The 21516-nt window shown below is 55.6% G+C and overlaps 3 protein-coding genes across 5 annotated transcripts in view; 1 reads left to right on the top strand and 2 right to left on the bottom strand.

The window, feature by feature from the left end:
* Positions 1 to 2527, top strand: part of UPF1 (UPF1 RNA helicase and ATPase) — a 23231-nt gene extending 20704 nt beyond the window's left edge. For both annotated transcript variants that reach the window (XM_054805777.1, XM_054805776.1), the window contains exon 24: positions 56 to 2527. The gene's annotated coding sequence lies outside the window, so the exon portion shown is untranslated. The remainder of the gene's footprint in view (positions 1 to 55) is intronic.
* On the bottom strand, positions 2514 to 6944 carry GDF1 (growth differentiation factor 1). The gene is made up of 2 exons (XM_054805960.1): positions 6731 to 6944; positions 2514 to 5689 (listed from the first exon to the last, which is right to left on the bottom strand). The coding sequence occupies exons 1-2, from the start codon at positions 6942 to 6944 to the stop codon at positions 4854 to 4856; spliced, it is 1050 nt and encodes a 349-aa protein (XP_054661935.1). The 3' UTR covers positions 2514 to 4853.
* On the bottom strand, positions 2514 to 21516 carry CERS1 (ceramide synthase 1). 2 transcript variants are annotated; one of them, XM_054805783.1, is made up of 8 exons: positions 14113 to 14190; positions 13781 to 14011; positions 12576 to 12735; positions 11832 to 12012; positions 11353 to 11514; positions 10337 to 10484; positions 9586 to 9734; positions 9095 to 9233 (listed from the first exon to the last, which is right to left on the bottom strand). In XM_054805783.1, the coding sequence occupies exons 3-8, from the start codon at positions 12688 to 12690 to the stop codon at positions 9191 to 9193; spliced, it is 798 nt and encodes a 265-aa protein (XP_054661758.1). In that variant the 5' UTR covers positions 12691 to 12735; positions 13781 to 14011; positions 14113 to 14190; the 3' UTR covers positions 9095 to 9190. The 2 variants fall into 2 exon arrangements, with proteins under 2 accessions (XP_054661757.1, XP_054661758.1); XM_054805782.1 differs by lacking the exons at positions 13781 to 14011; positions 14113 to 14190 and adding an exon at positions 21199 to 21516 and having other exon boundaries at positions 2514 to 9233.

Here is a 21516-nt window from a genome sequence, read left to right as displayed (position 1 = left end):
GTCTTAAGAGTGACACATTCCTAATGCAACTGTTGTTTTGCTTTCTTGCTTTCAGGTTGAGGAAGAAGAGCTAAGCTTGTGTGGAGCTTAGTTCATCAGCATTTTATTCTGGGTAATAAAAAAAATAAAATAAAATGGATACCTGTTTTCCACTGCTAAAACTGAAGCACCACTGTGTGAGAGCAACAGGAGAAAGAAACCAACCAACGGAGAGGAGAGAGAGAGAGAAAGGAGCGCGCGCGAGAGAGCCCACTGCTAGCTCACTGAGACAAGGAGACTGACCGGAGAGGAGAGAGAGCACCAAAGGACTGGCTGGCGCCTCACTGGGAAGGCAACTCGCCCCGAAATGAGTGGTCAGCCGAGTCCCTGCTCCCCCAGTCAAACAAGCTCGAGAGAAGGGCCTTAAGCAGGTTTCACTTCATTCCATACTTCTCTTTGCGAGCAGGGCATTACTTTTCAGAGCAGATGGGGAGAGGAAAACCCTCATCTCAGAGTTGTTCTCGTTTTAAAGGGGTACTATATTTTAGCAGTAACTGTTTACATTTTAGAAGCAGAGTATCGTGAGAGAGAGAGAGTTCCTGACTAAGTGACAGCAAGCCAAGCAGAAATCCAGCAGAACACAGCTGATGCTCAACTCTGAGATGCAGGTTTTGTTGTCCAACACTGGCTCTGAAATCCTAGTGTCATCATGTCGCCCACATTCTGAACGGGTCTTTTGTGACAAGGTGGTTTTAAAGAGATTCTTTCAAAGGAGCACTGAATTTTTAGAAGTTTGTCTCTGAATTCTTAGTGGTGGACCTGGGAGATCCTTGTTCTGAGAAGCTTACAAAAAGTTTAAAACAAAACTAAATTAGAGCACCAACCTTGAGAACTTTCAGTGTGATTTAAAGTTGCAGCAATCAGCCTCTTCTTCCTACATTGGATAGCAGTTAAGAGTGAAAGGAGCCTGCGCGCTCGAGCAGGAGGAGGGTTTCAAAGTGTTTTCTGTATGCTTTAATTGGCTACTGTCTGGACTCTACTCTGTGAAAAACAAGCCTTTCTGTAAGATGAACTTTGCGCTTGAAAGGGGATGGGTTCCTGTGCCCTTCGGCCCTGGAGGAAAAGATGCTAACAGGCCTGCTTTACTCGCTCCCTCAGATCTGGGGAAGAAGTAGTGGAAACTGGGGATTATATTGGTTTTGAAGTAAAGACTCTACAATGTTACTGAAGCAGGTTGGGAAAAATGGACAAAGCAGGCGGTTGTTGGAAGGTGGCCTCTGATAGCTGGGTATAATTAGAGATAATGGGTTAGGCTTTTGTGTGGCTTCTTCGGTGATTAATGCAGATAGCTGAAAGATTCAGGTGTTGAAAACCAAACCCGGAGCCTATTTTTCAGGTAGTGGACACGGCTGTGCCATCAATGCTGGCTTGAGAAATAGCTGGAAGTCAAAACTGAAAACAGCACATAAGAGAAGCCATCCAATTTCTAAGTTGTACCCATGTCTTAAATAAGTCATATGGGAACACTGGGAGCATTTTATTTCTGTCTAAACCTTTTTAGAAACAGCGCAGAGAATTTAAAATTCCTACAGACCCATTTTTATTGGATCCCTAAATTAGACTAACCTCTACCTCCTAATTGGCAAAGAACAGTAGAGAGTGATTCACTAACCTAGGTGTTTTTAAAGTTTGAATTAAGTTAGCTTTATACTCAAAGGGCTCCAAGTGTTTCTAGTCTTTTTTTGGGGGGAACTCAAAAAAAATACCTCTCATATGAATGTACTTAAATGATGTAAAACCCACTTTTTGTAACTGGGGGGAAAGCCCTTTCATTACTGTCCTTTCTGTAGATTGTTGACCCACTTTCATAACCTGTATTTGCTGTAGTTTTTCAAGAGTGTCTCTCCCCCAGTGCAGACCTGGTGTAGCATACCCACAAACCGTGAGTAGCGTGCACATAAACATGGAACAGGTGTTCAAAATTTTTGTTCAGTCCTGCAGTGAACGTAGTTCAAGAACTGCAAAAGAAACTTTCTGGAAATGAAAACCCATTCTTTTCTTATAAAAAGCCTCCAGAGTTAAGACTTCTAAAATGTGAAAGAATGGAGACACAGGCCACCTTCCTTCCTTGTAAGATGGACTGTTTTATTTATTAACATTGCCGAAGGGCTTTTTAATTTTTTTTCCTTCTGTAGGCTGCGTAGTTGCATAGACTTTTCCAATAGGTTTAAGCTGTAACCCTCTGTGCAATGCAATCCATTGAGTAATGTAACCCCCCCTCCTCTGCCCTCACCCCCTTTATTTCACTGATGGGAATGCTTGCCTCTGCTTTGTGCTAGTTTTTTCCTTTGTAGAGTTACTCTGAGTTTTATAAATCCAGACATCAGTGCTAGCACGGTGTTACTCTTTTTTGATTTTGTCTCAGTTTGTTTTAAACCTGTTTGTCATCAATAAAATATTAATAAACAGCTCTTGCATTCAAGGTGGCCCCTAACTTTCAATGATGAAACCATGCAACATTCATTAAAACTTAGTCTGATTGTATAAATGTCAAGTTTATTACTTCTTTTTTTAAACAGACTAGTACAAAAGTGAGGTGTGTGCATAGCATACATGGGTAAGCAAATGAACTGTAGAAACTCTGTTCAGTGCCCTACCCCTCTTCCCTCCTCTGCTTCACCATCCCAGGGGCTGCAGGAGTTAGGAAAGGCTGGGACTAGAGGTGATAGGTCCTGCCTGGCAGCTCTCCTCCTCTTCCTCCTTCCCCTGTGCTGCAGTAAACATGAACATGGCATTTACCTGCAGTACAGGGCTGGCTCAGCAAAGCTGGGCCTGGCACCACCCTGTGTATCAGCTCACTGCAGCTGCTCCGTGTCGGGGGTGAGGCGGGGGGGGGCAGTCACCCTCCATCATGTTGGAGAACCAGGGATGGCATCTGCCATCCCCACCCTATGTGAAGGAGAGCCTTAGTCTGCCACAGGTACCAACTAACTAATACTTAAAGGTTTTCTTAATCCTGCCTATCCTAAATGTGAAAAAACTGACTCCTGCTTGCTTTAGTTAAGCCCTACTCTAAGCCCTTAAAACAGTTAAGTGCTTGAAATGGGTTTCAACATCACGCTTGGTCATCTGCTGGAGTAACACAGGGCTGGTCTGCGCTGGAGCCCTCTGCTAGGCAAGAAAAACATTTGAACATAAAAACATTAGTATGCTACACAGCTGAAGTACTTCAGCTACTCCAGTCCTGCTCTGCAGCTACACAGCTCAGGGGTGTTAGCAAAAACTGTCCCAGGGGACAGGAAGACAGTTCCTCTGCAAGTCCAACAGTGGTTAAACCTTTAGTGCTTTCCCAGAGGGAGAAGGCCCAGTTTAGCCTGGTAATACTTCATCAGAGCTTGGAGACAACACAGCATTGGTACAAAAAAAAAAAAAAAACCAAAAAAACCCCCACCCAGCAAAAAACAAACACCACCACAATCTATGCTATGGTGTCAGGTTCACAGTAAAACAAAGAGACAAAAAAACAATTTCAAGTCTAATTCAGATTCCTTTTCTGTTCCCCCTTTGCAAACCCCCCACACACACACAAAAAAAAAAAAAAAGCAAAGCAAAGCTGGATCCAGAAAGCTGCAGCTGGACAGGCTGGTGCTAAACCCCAGTCCAGGGCCAGGCGTCGGGTCCCATCAGCTGTTTGACACCAGCCAGCACGACACAGGGACGCCCAGGCCCAGCTGCCCCAGGGCCGTGACTGCTGAAAGGTGGAAGAAAAGCGGCAGCTCCTCCATCGGTGATCACCGCTGCTCAGAGAAGACGGTGCAGGGCTGGGTCCCTGCCGCACTGCTCTGCTCGCTCTTGTTAGCGGCATTACAACACTTGCTAAGAGCATGGCCATGCTACTGCAATGGGCTGGGTACGCTGCTGCGCGGTGCGGAGCTGCCGTTGCTGATGCTTGGCTGCCATCTGGCTCCAGCTGCGGGTCAGGCTGGTCCGGCAGGGCTACACCCACCCCCGGTCTCTTCAATTTGCAAATGAGGTAAATTAACCACTGACTCCCAGCAGGCTGGGAGGGAACAAGATGCCACCGACTCCCCCCCCCCCCGTACCACCCTGTGCCCACCTCTGCATCGGGGCACCGCACCCCCCCCCCCCCCCCCCCCACTCCCCCTTTTCTTTCCTCAGCCACAACCACCCCTCCGGCAGCACCCTGCCCCTCGGCAGCTCGGAGCCATGTACAGCCCCTGCCCCCAAACCGCACAACAGAAGTAGCTCAGGCTCGATTTCCCCCAGCAAGAGAGAACGAAACCCGCGCCCCTCCAGGCTCCGACACCGCTGCGGGAAGGGATTCAGTCACACAGAGCCGCAGCGATGCAGCTCGTGCTGTGACACCATACATCTTCCTGCAGCAGGACCAGAGCTGCCACGTCACCTCCTCCCGGCACAGCAGGGCCCCACCACCATCATTTCACCAAAAAAAACCCATCATTTCTTTTTGCACTAAGCAAGCTGCAGCATTTACCCAAAAAAGCACAAGCCCTGCTGCGGGTCCCTCGCTGGGACCAGCGGCAGCTTGGCCAAGCACGAGGGGTCTGGGATTCACAACCTGGTGCCAGCATCATAAACAAACTAAACAGCCAGCATCAGACTTGATCATAATCCCATAATAAGCTGCTGGCTGTAGCAGACAGCCGCGGGGAGGGCCGAGCACCCGGCTATTAGTAAATCATGACTCCAGGGGGGAGCTCCGACACTCAGCGCCCCAACGGGACCCTCCCTGACCACCAGCACAGAGGGGATTTAACACACTTGGATTTATTCCATCACTCATCCACCGCCTCAGCCAGGAGCCCACGGCACACGCTTCCCCCACCGCTCCGCTATCTGCAGCCACACTCGTCCACCACCATGTCCTCGTAGTGCCTCAGCACCACGTTGTCGTTGTTGTCGTAGTAGAGGATGGAGATTGGGGACAGCCTGACGGGGACGCAGCAGGGCTGGGGGGTCCCCTCCGGGTCCAGCGAGTGCACCATGGTTTGGAGGATGGCGTGGTTGGTGCTGTTCAGCTCCGCGGTCAGGGGAAAGGGGCACTCACCCAGGCAGTAATTAGCCATGTAGCCCTGCGGGGCAATGATCCAGTTCTCCCAGCCGACGTCGCTGAAGCTGATGTAAAGCCGCCTGGGCTTGCAGAGGTTGCTCGGAGTGACGGGGGGGTAGTGAGCGCTTCTCCTCCTCCTGGAAGCCTTGCACTGCTGCTGGCTGAGGGTCACCACCAGGAGAGAGGTGTCCAGGAAGGAGTCGATGCTGGCACAGAGGCTCTGCAGCTCCCCGCTCATCAGGGCTGATGCACCATCTCTGCCACTCACCGAGATCTCCAGGATCAAGCCCAGATTCCTGCTGTATGTTCTCCAGTCCTTCGCCACCCTGCTCAGGTTGAAGAGAAGAGACTTGTGCAGCTGGGCGAAGGACTGTTCCACCAGCAGTTTTCGGCCGTGCTCGTTGGGGGGCATCCCCCGTAGAGAAATCTGGGAGGTTTGGTAGAGCCTCAGCTCAAAAACCTGCCCCTGGCCGGAGGTGTGGTAGGAGTTGTGGCTGAATTTGATCTCTAGCTGAGCCATCGTCAAGCGCTCGCCCTCCTCCAGCACCGAGAGATTAAAGTACAGACGCTTCTGCAGACACAGCAACCTCTGGGGCTGCCCGTTATGAATGAAGTGGCCTGACAAAGAAGGAGAAATAGAGGCAGCGGTGGTTGAAACCTGTTACGCTGAGCAGGATCAGCCTCCCAGTGCTCCAATTTAAGCTCTTGGCTGCACAGCGAGACAAAGATGGGGCTGATGGAGGCGGGCAGCCAAGCACACCCACAGTCATCAGATTGAGATGACAATGATGCGATAGGGTCTATCAGCCTGATGGCATGGCCTTCAGAAAGGTCTGGAGGCACAAACACTAGCCTGGGCTTCAGCCCGTGGCCCTGGGATGCTACAGCCATTCCAGTATCTCCTCTACTTAACGTCTTGGTGAGTTATTTTTTCCTCAGCTGTAAATATCTCCCCCCAGTACAAGGGGGTGGTTGTGGGTGCCAGATATTTGGGATGGAGGGGAAAGGAGGGCGAATAGCAGCAAATGTTAGGAACTGGTAAGCTGCCTGTTGAAGCCAGCCCAAGGTTTCCGTTGGAAACCTTCAATCACAAGAGAAGCGAGCTCCATGGTGTCTTGAGACCTAGAGGACACCGACCAAACAGTTCCCACGTAACTGAGAACGGCTCAGAGAGGCCCCAGGCTGAAGCAGCCAGATGTGCTGCGTGGTCAGCCAGAGGCACGAGGGCAAAAAGGAGGGGGGGGACACGACACAGCCCAAGGGCCGAGCATCCCATCCCCACCCAAAGCTGGGTGCTGGTCTCACTCGCTGCACCCACCACCCCGACGGGTCAAACCAGTCACCTGGGATCAAACCAGCATCTCTGGACTGCAGGAGGTGACTCCAGGACAGAGCCTTACACAGCTCCACACCCTCACCCACCACCTTGTCTACCGATGCATTTCTAAACCGTAAATAATTATCTACAACATCCAGAGGGACCAGAGTTTACACAGCAGCGATTTCTCCTGGAGACCGCTTCTGGCCACTGCCCCGTCCTCCCCCAGCCTCTCCTACCTACACCCAAGAGACAGAAAGGGAAGGACCGGAGCAAATCTCCCAGCCCAGAGAGCAGCGTGGCTTCCAAAAGGCAGGACCCAACCCATGGCGTTTCTGTACCTTGGTCAGCCAAGACACGGATGATGTTCCCAGGGACATTAAATTCCTCCACCCTACAGGCATCCGCCAGGTCTTTGTTTGTAGAAGGCAGCGTCTTTCTCTTCTGGAAGATCCGCCAGAGCACGGACGGCACAGGAACGGGGGTTTTCGGGCTGGGCTTGGCGCTCAGACCCAAGGATTTTAGCAGTAAACTTTCCTGCAAACTCAGCTCCATCCCCAGAACCACGCTGAGGAGAGCCCAGGCAAGGCCTGCTCTAAAGCTGGCGTGCGTGGGGAGAAGCCACATTGCTTTGCTCTCCTTCCCGCAGACAAAGAGCGGCTGGGGCTGGGGACCTGAAGACAGGGGCCAGGGGGGTGTTGATTGCCTGATTGGAGCCTTTGATCGGGTTAGTGCTCAATTAGCACAGAGGGATTCCCAGGATTGGGCAGAGGGTGTGAACGGCTCCCCAGGACCTGTTAACCCTTTGAGGCTGCGTGGCGGGAGGGCAGCTGCCCTCGGAGCTCCTACCGTCTCTCCCACATCCCTACGCCATCGAGGTCCAACCACAGAGTCCCCAGAGGCAGGGAAGGACTGCTGTACAGATCCTCCCCATCCAGAGCTGCCAGCAGGTCAAGCACTGCTCCCATCCGCTGCAGACATCCCACCCAGACCCAGGGACAGACAAAGACCAGGGTCTCCTCTCGCTCCCTCCTCCCAAATCACGGCATCTGGCACCTCCCTACTTCCAGCGCAGCAAATCTTTAAACTCTCGCTTCAGCTCCCAGCCGCACGCATGCCACCCTGCCCACAAGACACCCAGCCCCAGGGCCGGCACAGAAAGCCGTCAGCACCCTCCCCCAGCACCCCGTCCCTGCCCCAGCCAGGCAGAGGAGCCCCGCGACCCCCCCTGTCTGCACAGCCCCTTCTAGCCATCGCAGCACCGCTGCGGGCAGCGCACCCGGTTTTACACACACACGTGCCGCTGGCCGAGTTACCCAGCTAAATGTCGAAGCCTGGGCAAGCCGATTCTATGAAATTCAGTTTTCCTGCGCACGTGCTGACCAGGTGCTGCCGTTACCCCAACTTGGCACCGGCGCTGCCCCAACTCTGCTACGACTGAAAAAGGCCTGGGATATTGGTTCCCTTCATTTCTTCCTTCCTTGAAAGCCAAGGAACTAAAGCACTGAGATGCCCCCCCCCACCCGAAACCCTGCCAGGCGACGACGAGCGAGCGGGTGACAGATCCTGCCGCAGCGCGGGACAGTTTCCCCCAGCCCAAGTCACGTTTTGCCTTCTGTTTACCAAGGAACATTCCCCCGTGGTTCATGCAATGAGCCTGGAGTTGAATCAATATGACAGACCAAACAAGAAAAAAAAAAAAACAAACCCCACCCAACAACCACCCTCCGATGCCTGGAATTAACACCCCGAGTCCCCCCCTCCACTGCCGGCCGTCCCCAGCTGGGAGGGAGCTTCCCTTCCCTGGGAGGACGCAGGAGCTGCGTGTCCCGGCCCCAGGAGGGGAGAGCGATGGGACAAGTCTTGGCGTGAGCGGCTGTAAAATCCGCAGGGCTGCCCAGCACAGGGACACACCGCCCAGCCCAGCCCCGGGGCCGGTGCTGCCTGGAAACCCACCACAGGGAGCAGAAACTATTTTGTTCTTCGCTTGAGCAAGCGGACATCGCTGGGTGAGAGCCAGAGATCCCTCGGCAGGGGACCCTGCAGGACTGGGACAGGCTTTTTAAGCAACTATGAGACTTACATCAGCTTTTTAAGCAAATTAAATCTCCTGGCCCTCATCCGGCAGGACAGGAGGCTGCAATAATGCTCCAGAGCTGGGTTTCCAGGCAGACCTGCTCACGAGAACCGTGCTGGGCCTCCAGATACACGTGGGCAGCTCTGTACTGGCGATCCCTCCTGAGGAGGAAGGCTCGGAGCTGCACTGCATCACCTCTCTAGTCCCTGCTTGGCAGCTAGAGAAGAGCTGGCTTTGGGCTCCCCTCGCCTGGGACGGCGATGCCAACAGAGGAGAGGACGCTTCCTTCCCCAGTCTCACGCTGGGTCAGAGGACCCTTCGGGGCTGCTGAGGAAGGGTTGGTCGGAGGGTCCAACAATAAAGACAGAGGAAATCACAAAGAGACTGAAAATAGCCGAGGAATGGAGTGACAGAAGAAACACCAGGGGACCTAAAGCCAGCTCCAAATCCTACCTGGACCAGCAAAGTCACCAGCCTCTCAACTGAACCAGCACGGACTGGCTACAGAAAGCACATCAGCATCAGGTGAAGCCTGGTCATAGGCAAGCCCCAGGAGGGGCCCGATCCTGCCAGTGGCATCTCTTCCCCTGCTCCAGGCAGGGGATGAAGGGGTATCGGGGATGAAGTTCTCCTTGTGCCTTTCATTCGCTGGGTTTGAGCACAGGGTCCTGGGTCAGTCCCCAGAGCCAGCCAGGCTGCCCGGGCTGCAGCAGCCACGCTTCCCTTATAACCGCTTGTCTTTGACAAGTCCATTCTTCAGGTGCATCCTGTGAAAGAGAGCACAGCAGTGAGCGCACGCTCCGCACCGACTCTCCCTCCCTTACTTTCACAAATCGCCGCTGAGGTCAGATCTGTCTCGATAGGCTCACGCGGACAATTTGTTCCCATCAACCAAACCTGCCCTGTGGGATCCAGCATCTTGCCAGACTTTGCGCCCACCGCATGAAGCGCAGATGCTGCTCGGAAAGAACAGCCTCAAGCAAAGAGCCGGTCCTGTGTGGCAAGCAGGGGCAGGGGCGGGTTAGGGTTCTCGGGACAGAAAGATGGACGGGCACACCAGCATCCCCCTCCCCTAGCCCACGGGTGCTGTACGTGCGTGTCACCCCCCTGCCCACGTACCCTTCTTTCAGAGCATTGGGCAGCTGGAGTCCAGCCTCTTTCTTCTTGGCCGTTGTGGTTTTCTTGCTGTCCTCCACGTCGTACTCCCGCACATCGTTCACCTCTTGCATCTGCCCCATCAGCACCTTGGCCACAAAGAGGACGATGTACTGTGGGGGGAGAGACGCTGTCAGCCACAAAAGCCAAGGCTTAGAGCTGTTCCACCCGACCCACTCGCTCCCGTTTGCTGAGTGGGACCTTTCTCTGCTGTCCCCAACCCCAAGAAGGGCAGGGCAGCTCCCTCAGGGATGGCCAAAGCCCTGGGACGTGGTGGATGACCCGCAGCAGAGGGAGGCAGCACCCCTGCAACAGATTTCATCCCCACAGGATGACGAACTCAGATGCTACTCAGCTCTGCCCAGGGTCGAGCTTGCTGACATGAGCCCCCCGAGTCCACCCTTCTCACCCCCTCCCCAAAGCTTCGGGGGACGCCAGAGCAGTTACACCCATATCAAGTTCCAGCCTGCCCCAACCGCTATCATTGCTCCCCCCGCCATGGATCCCCAAGGTCCGAGACGGTCGGAATTCCAGCACAGAGGAGCCCCCCAGGCACTGCCGTGGGTTTCTCTCCTCCCCCCCGCACCATCCCCCAGCTCTCTGAAGTCTCCCCCACCCCTGCAGTGCCCCCAAGACAGGCAGGCAGCGGGCGCTATGCAGGAGCGGCAGAGGAGGGAGAAGCTAGCGTAGGGGTTGCTGAGCTCCCCCTACTCACCAGAAACCAGTAGATGTTCATCAGAGTGAGGACAAGGAGCAGAGCATTGAAGAAGAAGTAGAAGGGGATATTAGGGACCGACTGGAGGCTGGAGTAGCAAGTGGCGTAGAGCACCTTGAGGGGGAACCAGTAGAGACGGAACCAGAACCTGCCAGGGCAGAGGGAGCAGGGTGGGTTTAATGGTCCTCAAGGGAGGCGTGAGACCCAGCGCAGCTTCCCCCCGGCACAGCCTCCTGCCTCCAGACAGCCCTCGCCAGCTCCCCTTGCAGCCCCCGAGCTTGGGTCTGGCTTGGGCTTCCAGGCTGGCTCTGGACAGGACTTCACGCAGACCCTGTGAAAGGGCAGCTGCCGAAGGGAGGTGATTTCTGTGGGCAGAGGAGGGCTTTCTCAGGGTAGAGAGGCAGGTGTCAGTGCAGATTCTCTCAGCTGGATGGAGGACAGGATGGGAATACAGCTGGGAGGTTTTCCCAGTCCTGTGCATCCCTAGTTTATCCCTAAAAACCTTCGCCGTTCTCCCTCCCCTCAAATTGTTGCCACCCCTTTCAGAGCAGCCTGTGGAGGGGGAGGAAGGAGACAAAGGGACAAACGAGTGACGACCTGCGAGTTACTCGTCTCTACTCTTCATCTTTATTTTCTCCTGCCTTGCCCCGAGAGGAATTGCAAGGCTGGAATCTAGGACAGCCCCACGTCCTACTTCCTTCTTGCAAAAGCGCTTCTTACTGCTAAAACCAAGCCAGTGGGAACATGGAAACAGCTCCCCCTCCCCTGGGGTCATTTGTCATGCTGCAAGCGAGATTTCACAGGCACTTCAGTGGTGACAGACGGCAAAGTGACTACAGAAGGATTCCAAGCCCAGCATGGGGTCAGGCTCTGCGGGAACCTCTTCCCAAACAGTTTTTGAAAGGGTTTGTTCCCATGCGCAGCCGGCTGTACCCCGGGGGCACGGGGGGGGGTTTGCAAAAGCTGGCAAGGACGGTCGGAAGCGGGATCAGGGCTGGGCAGGCAGGCAAACTCACCAGCTGACGCTGAAGGTGAGGCAGCCGATGTTGGAGATGACGTCGTTGAGGCGATGATAGACTCCCCCCCGGTGCTTGAAGTAGACATTGAGCTTGGTGAATTCCAGCTGCACATCGTTGACGTCGTGCAGGAAGAGCACGAGGATGCCCACATTGTGGTACCTGCAGGAAAAAGGGGAGCAGGGAGGGAGACGCGTGGGGAGGCGGGTCGATATTAGCACCCAGGGTCCATCAGGCCAGGAGCAGACAGGCTCCCCAAATAATCTGCGCGGCAATGTGCTGCAGGGTGGGTCTGGCACTGTGCGACGGCTCACGGGCACCGGGATTGCTGCGGTAGCGCGGAGGCAGGGGAGAACCCGCGCCGACTCCAGCGACGTGCCTGTGAGATGCACGCGAGCACAGAAAGGCTGCACCTTTTGCTGCGTAGCTGCCCAAGGCTGGTCGGTGCGGAGGGGCAGCATCGCAGCCAGGGACCTCACCTGAAAGCGTAGGAGAAGGCTATGAGGGTCAGCGTGACCACGTGGTGGAGAAGCATGACAACGGAGTCCTTGCGCCACGTGTCCATGTAGGCGGTGGCGTAGATGGAGTGCCCGTAGAAGCTGCACTGCAACAGGTAGGCGATGGCGATGTCTGTGGGCACGTCCATGCCCTTCTTCCAGTCTGGGGTGGGACAAGAGACACCCGGGTGAACCCACAGCCACGAGCACGGAGCCTCCGTCAGCAGCAGAGACAGGAGCGCGACCAGCGGGGAGCCCGCAGCAGCCAGAGCTGCCCCAGGCAGCCCCCGCGCTTCTTTGCTGTGCTCAGGCGCTCCCATCCAGAACCTCGCAGATGCGGAGGAAGCAAAGGCTGGAGGAGAACCGAGGTATCCTGGCTCCAGAACCCTGCCTTTGGCATTGGACCCACTCTCTCCCCTAGAGCTCAGGGGGAAGCCTTGATTTACTTCTCTCCTGCCTTAACTACTGGATCCCCTTGCCCTCGGAGCGGACACATCCCCGTCCCCGCTGTGTGCAATAGCCACTAGGTGACTCTCTCGGTAACGAAATGAGCAGAGCCAGCCTGCTGTGCCCCTCCTGTCCCCACAGCATCCCAGAAAAGGCAATTCAGGGGCTCAGCCTTCTCTCTCGCTCACCCCAAGCCCCGTTCCCTTGTTCCACCCAGACGTCCTGCGAACCTACGGACATCCTAATCCATCCCCGCTTCTCCCTGCATTCTTACTGTACCATAAAAGACAGACGGTGGGTCATAGAAGAAGGGGTAGTCGGTGAAGAAGAGCAGGTAGATGCCATACGACCAGGATAACGTGTAGAAAAGCAGCTTCCAGGCGCTCTCGGGCATCTTGGCAGCATCTTTCGGCTGCAAGTTACACCACTCCCCAAAGGGCTGCAAGGAGAGGGGAGAAGGATCGTCACACAGGGCAGAAGGACAGGCCCAGGGGAGCCCAGGGCAGAGCCCACCACATCTCCAAGAGCCTTGAGCGCTGCATGCCGTTTGCACTACCAGACAGGGTCCCAAACCCCATTTTTCCTTCTTTACAGCATGAATAAGGAGGTGAAAGAGGCTCTAGACAGAGCCTGAAGCAGGGAAAAACGCAAGGCTGGAGATCCTTCCGCTCAGCCTTGGCCGTGCTGGAAAGCTCGCGGAGAAGGCAGAAGCCTACGGCATGCATCCCACAGTCTGGGCACCGCTCCATCACCCTCGCTCCAGGAGCGGGGCTGACCACAGCTGGCTTTTGCAGAACACAGTCAATAACTAATAAAATAAAAATCGAGTCCGATCTGCACAAGGAAACCCAGAAGAGGTATCCTGCGCATACGGACCTTGCGGCGCTGCCAACTCCCAGAAAAGACTCTTTCAATAGAGGAAGCAAAGGCTTTGCAGAGTCCTAAACGCACAGCCGCTGCTGCTCCCCAACCAGCACGGCACAAGACCCCCTCCGTGTGTGCAACCAGCATTGGAGGGGGCCAGATTCGCAGGTGACAAGTCAGTAAAGGCTGAGGCACTGGATCCTCTCGCTCCCCCACACCTACCCACGCTCACTCACGTTCCCAGCAGCTTTTCTAGCTGACCAGTGCTGAAACACTGCTGGTTTTTCCCCTCCACTGTGGTTTGAAGCGCCCCTCCCACCGGTCAGGACTTAGAAATAGGAGGCAAAGCCTCCCCAAATATGGCCAAAGTGAGGGAAGGGAGAACCACCAGTTCTGCGGGTTGCTCGCACTAATCAGAACGAAACTTTCTCACGCCGAGTTCCCCATGCTCCCGCGGACGATGAGCGCCAACTGCCCAGCTCTCCCGACACTCGCGCTCTGCAGCGGCGAGAGAGCTGGGGCGCCGAGGCCAGGGACAACTCGGAAACCACAGTAAAAGCAAAGCCCCAGCGTTAAACAACCTCAGCTCCCCAGGAGCAAAATGGAGCAGCTGATGCTACCCTTCATCTCAGGCCGGAGAGCGAGTGATGCTGCACGCCGAGCGTGCCCTGAGCTCGGCCAGGCTCCGGGCACGGATGTTTTCCCTCCGTGGCAGCTGAGCAACACCAGGCACCATTTCTGCTTCTCGTCACGAGAGCGACAGAGCCGTATCAGCCCAGCCAAGCTCCGCAGCCCGCAGCTGCAGGGGAGCGGTTGACACGGGCGAGCGTTGCTGAAGGTCCACTCGTTGCCTGAAACACAGATAACACCCAAAGGCCCCTGGCTGAGAGGTCCCCAGGGAGAGAGCAGATAAGCTCGAGATGAAAACAAAATGCCTGCAACGTAACTGTACCCTGCCCCAGGTCAGCACTTTCTGCAGCTGGCGCTCAGCTCCTCGATGCTCAAGGGCTATATTAAGGCCCCAGCTGTCCCCAGGCAGCGGCTGCTCTGGCTTTTAGCCCCTCTCTGCATCAGATTTTCAAAGGACTCCACTCCAAGCATTGTCCCAGCCTAGAAGCGCTTTGTTCTAAGCTCTGAATTTCTCAGCACTGGTCAGACCTGGAAGCACCAGCCCCACAAAGCTCTGCCAAGTTGTCCGTATCCCGTCCAGCTAGAGAGGGGCAGCTCTGGCCTCCCCTACGCATCTCGCATTCAGAGCACGGCTGTCCTCGTTGAGAGCGGGAACGTGCCGCTGCCAAGGCTTCTTCCAACAGGAGCCACGGCAGGAAAAAGAGAAGGAAGCTTGAAGGGTGAATAAATAATGCAGAGACAGAAAGTCCTGAGCCCAGAAAGCATGAATTATTTGTGTCTCCATACAGCGGAGCACAGAAGCAGCTCGGATATGGGGACAGCTCACCACGCCACCAAGCTGCAGAGGCCCCTGCCCTCCTCAGCTGGGGCTGAATTTAGGATGCTGAGCTCAGCCTCAAATCCCTGTTGCAGCCGATCGCCAGCCAAGTCATTTCGCTGCTTCTCTGCGCCTCAGTTCCCTACCCACAAAGGGTGAAGGACATCACGTCTCTACCCCGGGCAGGCAAAGCTGATGACAAGGACCATCACCCATGGGGCAGGCACATGCTGCATTTCACGGACGCTCGGACCCTCGGCAGAGATGGCAGCAGCGTGGCAAATCGCCCCCGTGAGCCCGCAGTCACGGCCTGATGACCAGTCCACTGCAGGCATGGCAGCAGCTCCCAGTCCGGAGCAAAAGCAAAACCCAGGGACGGGTTACCCCACTCCAGCCCACGGCAGCTAACGCTCAGAGAGGTTTTAGCCCTCGCTGCATATACGGTTCACGACAAGCCCTGGAGAGAGCCCTCCTCCTCCCTTACATAGCCACAGGGCATCTCAGGCCGTACCCCCAGCACTACAGAAACGGGAGCTGGCCCTGGAGCAGACACAGAGATGTCCCAGCATCTCCCAGAGCCCCGACACACACAGGGGGCCAGGGGGACACACAAATGAATGTCCCCAGGGAGGCCCCACCAAAACCTGGACCGCTCGCACGGGGAAGCGCAAGCCGAGGAGAGTGCAGAGCGGCCCACAGCAGGCGGGAGGCACGTCTTCCCTCTCTGGGGGTGGGAGATGCGCAAGGTGGGGGATGTCCTCCCATTACCCGGCTGCCGTTCCCAAGGCAACGGTGCAGAGATGCCTGTTGCTAAGGGTGACGGGTGCTGCGGCGGGAACAGCAGATCTGGCTCGGGCTGAAAGAGCCCAAGGCTCTTGGCAAGTGATGTAATGGAGCTTTGCTTAAAGGGCGAGCAGCTCTTCCTCCCTCCTCCTCCTCCTCATTACCCCCACGCAAACCTTCACAGGCATTTTCTGATTCACTTGTAAAATTATCCGGTCTGAGGGACGTGCCTGTCCCCCCGCAGCACCGCACAACCTGAGGGGTGGGGGGGAGGGAAGGAGCAAAGCAGCGGGTGAGAGCACACTGCGAGAGCGGTTTCGGGCTGGAAACAGAAACCGAATGGAAACTGTCGCTGCCCACAGCTCTGCTGAAGTGTCAGAAAAATACTCGTAGCAAAAAGCAGACACACGCTCTCTCCCTTTTTACAGCCTCCGGTGCTAGAGGAAAGCAGCCAGTGCCCTTAAATCTACAACCAGCTAAAGCAGCAGGACATGAGTCCTTCCAGCAACCTGGCAGGCTTGCAGTGATGGGTTATGAATTGAGGTTTGTTACAGAGGAATCGTATCCCCCAGACCGTCCTCATCGCCTCTGCCACCCCCTCAGCCTACAGACAGGGACGTGGCCAAATCCCAGCCGTGACGCGTCTGGCTTCTGGGCACGACGAGTTCCCCAGAGGAACACAAAGGAATGGCTGGCACGAAGCATCCTCAGCCCGGGGAACTGGCAGCTTTACATCAGCTTTTACTCAATGCAGATGATGATGATGATCAAGCAGAGCTCCAATTCAAAACCTGGCCGCAACCAACAGCTACGGCCCCTTCCGCGGCGGTGGCGCAGCTCCCCGCAGCCCGGTGTGCTGCTGCTCAGAGCTGCGACGTCCTTTCCACCCCAAGGGACTACGTCCCCTCCGTACCCAGCCTGGATGCCGCTCCCGGATCGGCTGCCACCCCCCGCCACATCGGGGACGGGGCGCAGAGCCTGCAGAAGGGAAGACGCAGTAAAGCGTCCCTGCTCTCTAAACCCAAAGCAACGAGTCCCCCGGAGCCTGGGGACCCAAGGGCAGCGGCTGTGGCCCCACTAGGAGAGGGGAACGAACTGAGCACAGCACAAAGAGCTCCAGCTCTCGCTGCTCCGTCCCTACGCCAGGAACACAGCGCCTGTTTCTCTGCCCGCACAGCAGCTGGGATACTGGGAAGCTGTGTTAGGCTCTGGACAACGCTTTCCAAATAAACGTGTAGAAAAAAGCACTATGACAATAGTGACAAACCAACAGACGTTATTTCTTCCTCGGTTCCTCTGCAAGCAGTAAAATTTCCCCCCTAAGAGAGAAAAGCAATAGAGGACGCTCTTTGAAGACAAGACACAGCTGCCCACAGGGTGCTCGGGGGCTGAATAACCGCCTCATGCCTGACTGCTGACACAGCGGCACGGGGAGAGCAGCCCCCGCTCCGAGACGCGGCAGCGCAGCTTCGTTCACCCGGGGTGAAGAACAGACCCATTGTTGTGGCTTTCTCCCCTTGAGTTTCCAGAGTTTGTGCTTCAAACAGCGGGCAGAAGGCAGCGGGGCCGGGCCGGGGAGATGGCGGTGAGGCGGCGGTGAGGCAGAGCATCCTCCCACCCCTGGGCTTGCTCGGTGTCCTCTGCTCTCAGCAGGGATTGTGTTGGGTGGTGGGTTTTTGGGGACAGGGATAATTCCCTCCCAAGTCACACAGCGACCAGGGCTTGGAAAAACAAATCTTGACAATACCGTAGGGTGGAGAAAAGTTGCATAAATCACTGAAAGGGATAACAGGGACCCTCTCTTTCCAGCTTCCACATCCTTCCTGAGGCTATACCGTATCACCTAGAAACCCTGCTTTCCAGAGCACATTTTCCAATTTACACAACACTTTTCCTCACAGAGGACACTGCAATGCCCTACAAATTTGGACACCCCTAAGACAGCGAGCTGACTAGCATCTGGGCCAAAAATGGAAAACATTTACCCACTGCAGAGAAAAGGCAGGCAGCCGTTAAGGACAGAGGTGACACCTGACAAACACCACCAGATTCAGAGGCAACTTTTATACTTTTTTTGTTCGCTTACGGATTCACACTTAGCTGACTTTAGGGACTTTAACTCCCAGCAGCAAAGATGGCTCAGGGTAGTTTAGGGCTGCAAGTGTCTGCTTCGGCTTGCCACAGCTATTCTGGATCATCTCTGTGCGTGAATCCAGGTGTGCTCTTAGTTTTAGCTGTTCAAGTTCCCCGCACTGCTCAAGACCTGCTTGGGAGAGGACACTGCTGGCACGGGCTTGTGAGCTCCAGGCGCTTCACCAAGCCTTTCCCAGGTGGAGTTGCCTGGTCCTATTCCAATGGCGCTTGGCCTCGGCGCTGCTGGGCTCAGCTGCCCTCCAGGATGTTTAACTGATGCAGAGATATCTGCTCAGGTTGCTGCTTTTTAATCAAACTCCTCAGAGCCTGGCCGCAGCCACTCTCCACACAGGGGACACCCCAAGGACGGCAGCTTTCAGAGACCGACGGAGCTCAGGCACTAACTGCGGCAGGAGGACAGGGGCACTCAAACCAAGGAGGCTTCCAGGGATGGGAACACTTGCCTAGAACCAGCTTGGTCTTTGCTCCCGAAGGCAGTCTGCAGCTCCAGAGAGCTCATACAGACGTGCCCCAAGTATCAGTGAAATTTGTGCACTCGGAAGCGAACAGGAGAAGGAGCAGAGACTCTCAGGCCAGACCCCAGAGAGGAAGGACACGTCCCTCAGGCCTTTGCAGGGATGCCCGTGCCCCCAGCATAGCTGACTCTGGGGGTCTTTCCCTACCCAATAATCCACATTTTCTCAGCTAACTGGGACCTTCCCCCCACCAAAACAACTCCTTTCTGTATTTGCACCAAGCAGGGATTCTGTGAAGAAGCAGCAAAGGGCCAGAAATTATCTTTGGTCTAAGGATGATGGGAAAACCACATCTAACGGACAGGCACCCGTAACAGGCGACAGTCCACACTTCAAATCCCAGCCAAACCCCTCCAAACAGGCAGAACCTTTACCACTTCTCCAACCCAACTGTGAGACCTTTTGCGACAAAGATGTTGCAGGATAAATGCTGCACTGGTCCTAGAAGAGAGCGAGGAACCTACCTCCCGTTCTCTCCAACCCACTGATAAAAGTCATAGGATCCTCACGGAATCCCAGACTGGTTTGGGTGGGCAGGGACCTCACAGCCCATCCAGTGCCACCCCCTCCACTAGCCCAGGTTGCCCAAAGCCCCATCCAGCCTGGCCTTGAACACTGCCAGGGAGCCAGGGGCAGCCACAGCTTCTCTGGGCACCCTGTGCCAGGGCCTCAGCACCCTCACAGGGAAGGATTTCTGCCTCACATCTCATCTCCATCTCCCCTCCTGCAGCTTCAGGCCATTCCCCTTGGCCTGGCACTCCCTGCCCTTGGCACCAGCCCCTCTCCAGCTTTCCTGGAGCCCCTGCAGGGACTGGAAGGGGCTCTAAGGTCTCCCTGGAGCTTTCTCATCTCCACGCTGAACAAGCCCAACTCTCTCAGTCTGTCTTCATAGGAGACATGCTCCAGCCCTCGCATCATCAAAACAGGCCCACACAGATGGCACAGGAAGAGGTATATGGCTTTTAATGCACTGGTTTCTCAGAGGAGGTCACGGCCAGAGCTAAGTAAGGTGCACTTTACGCGGCAAGCTTCAAGGTCTTGCGGTAAAAGTCACTTCCTCTTCAGATGCAAAGAATCACAATCCAAGCAGCAAGATTTATTATTTATAAATAACATGCAGGAAGGTAGAGTTCTCTGGACACTGAGTGGATTCATTTTTATAACCGTGAGTTTCAGTTCTCGCAGGGAACATGAAGATTCAAAACGAGGACGGATGCTCTTTCAGTCTGCACTGGGAAGCAGAGAGTCTTGACCACAGGAGAAGTTTCCTCCCAGGGTTAAAAAGGAGGGCTTTTTTCTTGCTGACTTTCCTCCTGAACCACCCCACTCCACCACTGCCCGTACAGGGACCATGCAATACAAACCAATTTCCTAAATACTGCCAGAGGTTTCAGAGGAAAGTCGCAGCCTCCAGCTTTCCCAATAGCAAGTCCAGCAGAGTAAACATAGAAAAGCTTCAGATCCTTTAAAAATACATATATAGGGAGAGTTGTCTCTCCCTCTTGCTACCCTTCTACCTATCTGCTGGGAGAAAACCGATGCTATCGCAATTTCGCTCAGCATCACTGTAACACATGCAGATGTAGCCACAAGAACCGGGTCTGATCAACCCCCCTCGCTCTTCTGCAATTACAAGTGTGACCCATTTCTCCGAGGGAACGATGCCTCGGCACTCGTACAAGCTGCCAAGCATCCTCCGCAGGCATCGAGCAGACTCCACAGCATGAAGAGCTTTTTTTCACGCTCTGATCACCACTCACTCTGTAAAAGCGAGCCTTACGCATGGAGGAAATGAAGCACAAAGGAAATTGCCTCCAATTTGTTGGACAGACCTAGGGTTACCTCCAACCTCGTTCAACCCAGTCCCGCTCTTCCCAGGAGCTGTGCACCGCCCGTTGGTAGCCACAGGCAGACAGGGGTAAAGGTAACAAGGAGAAATTCAGTCCTACGCACAAAGCCAGCATGTTACCTCGCCTACTTGCCACTTTAGCAGCTTCAAATGAGTCCAGGGGACTTAGACTGGAACCTTGTGCAAGGTCAAGATCCACCTTGCATTACCAGATAAGCTAAGGAAGAGCCACTTTAAAGGCAGGCTTGGCAGTGGGTAGGACAGAGAGAGGACAGCAGTAGCTCCTGATAGCCTAATTATCTAATTACAGGATGCAAGGTAGCTGTCTTCAATCTGTGAAGCAGCCTCTGAAGGAAGCAGTTCACCCAGGAAATGAGGCCTGCCCCATGGAGCCGCAAAGAACCACACACGCTCGTGTAGCTACTCAAGGCCTCGTGCCACCACACTCACGGGTAGGGGAGAAAAGGGTCGTCTCTGCATCCCTGAGAGCTGAGTACTATCCCCGGACCCAAAACACTGCATGTCTGTTGCTTCTGCCTTTCAAGGCCAGGGTAACCGCAGAGCGAAGCGCACAGCATCTCTCTAGGAAAGCAGCGTGGAAGAAATCGCCGCTGCTGGGACCGAGCCATCAGAAAGAGAGGGGAGGTCTCCTTTCATCACATACGCTTTTCACAGCAAGAAATTAAACGGAGCCGTTCTTGCTCTCGGGGATGTCCTGCTCGTCCTGTCCCTTACAAAGTACCTTATTATTGAGGAGGGGACAACGGCCAGCAAACTCGTTTGGGGGCTGCGAGGGTTGGATGCTCGCATCCTTGCATCCCCCACGCTCTGAGGAAGGTCAGCCCAGCACCGCAGTACGGCAGCTATCCCCACGCCATCCTCTCCACCACCGCACCGGGGAGGGAAAGTGAGGAAAGATCTTTTTTCATGCAAATCACGAATGACACGCAGAAATGTGGTCCTCTCCTTTGCCCCAATCCCTCCCGGGATGCAGCTAAGGGAACACGGGGTGCGGAGGAGAGCTCTCCCGTGCAGCAGGATGCTCGGTCCTCCGGGATGCAGCCCCGGGTGAAGGGGGGTGGATCTCTCATGCAACACCCCCCGCATGCAGCCCCGGGGGAAGGAGAACGTGTTTTCCCACACAACGAGCTCCCCAGGCCCCCGGGATGCGGCCCCGGATGGAGGCGGACGAGCCCTCCCGTGTCACGGGCGCCCCCATCCCGCAGCCCGGGCGGTCTCCAGCGTCCCGTCCCCCATCATCCCCGTTCCTCCCCGGCGGTACGAACTGACCCGAAAGACTCTCCGGGCGGCGGCGCGGCGCAGCGCGGTCCATCCCAGGGCGCAGAGCCCGCAGAGCAGCACCTCGCCCCAGCCCAGGTGCGCGTTTTCGGCCCAGGTCCGCCGCGACAGCTCCCAGCCGCAGTCCCCGCAGCCCCGCACGGCCGCCGCCAAGCTGCCGTAACCGCGGCGCAGCAGCTGCCCGTAGCCGGGCATGGGCTCGGGAGGCGGCATGGCGCTCCCCGCCGCGGCGCTCACCGCTGCCCGCCCATGGCCCGGCGCTGCCCGGCGGCTCCGCGCAGGCTCCAGGCGGGGCGGGGGACGGGACTC

This window comes from Grus americana, chromosome 28 (assembly GCF_028858705.1).
Source record: "Grus americana isolate bGruAme1 chromosome 28, bGruAme1.mat, whole genome shotgun sequence".
In the NCBI taxonomy this organism is placed as follows: Eukaryota; Metazoa; Chordata; class Aves; order Gruiformes; family Gruidae; genus Grus; species Grus americana.
Note: the sequence above shows the minus strand (reverse complement) of the source record. Positions and strands in the feature narration are given on the sequence as shown.

What these genes read in the sequence shown, in the direction of transcription:
- GDF1 (XM_054805960.1), bottom strand. Translation starts at nt 6,944, where the DNA reads ATGGAGCTGAGTTTGCAGGAAAGTTTACTGCTAAAATCCTTGGGTCTG. An exon ending in CCGTGTCTTGGCTGACCAAG is followed by an intron (nt 5,690 to 6,730) that starts GTACAGAAACGC and finishes CTTCTTTGTCAG; the next exon opens with GCCACTTCATTCATAACGGG.
- CERS1 (XM_054805782.1), bottom strand. Translation starts at nt 21,420, where the DNA reads ATGCCGCCTCCCGAGCCCATGCCCGGCTACGGGCAGCTGCTGCGCCGC. An exon ending in CCCACCGTCTGTCTTTTATG is followed by an intron (nt 12,013 to 12,575) that starts GTACAGTAAGAA and finishes GTCCCACCCCAG; the next exon opens with ACTGGAAGAAGGGCATGGAC. An exon ending in TGAACATCTACTGGTTTCTG is followed by an intron (nt 9,735 to 10,336) that starts GTGAGTAGGGGG and finishes CTCCCCCCACAG; the next exon opens with TACATCGTCCTCTTTGTGGC.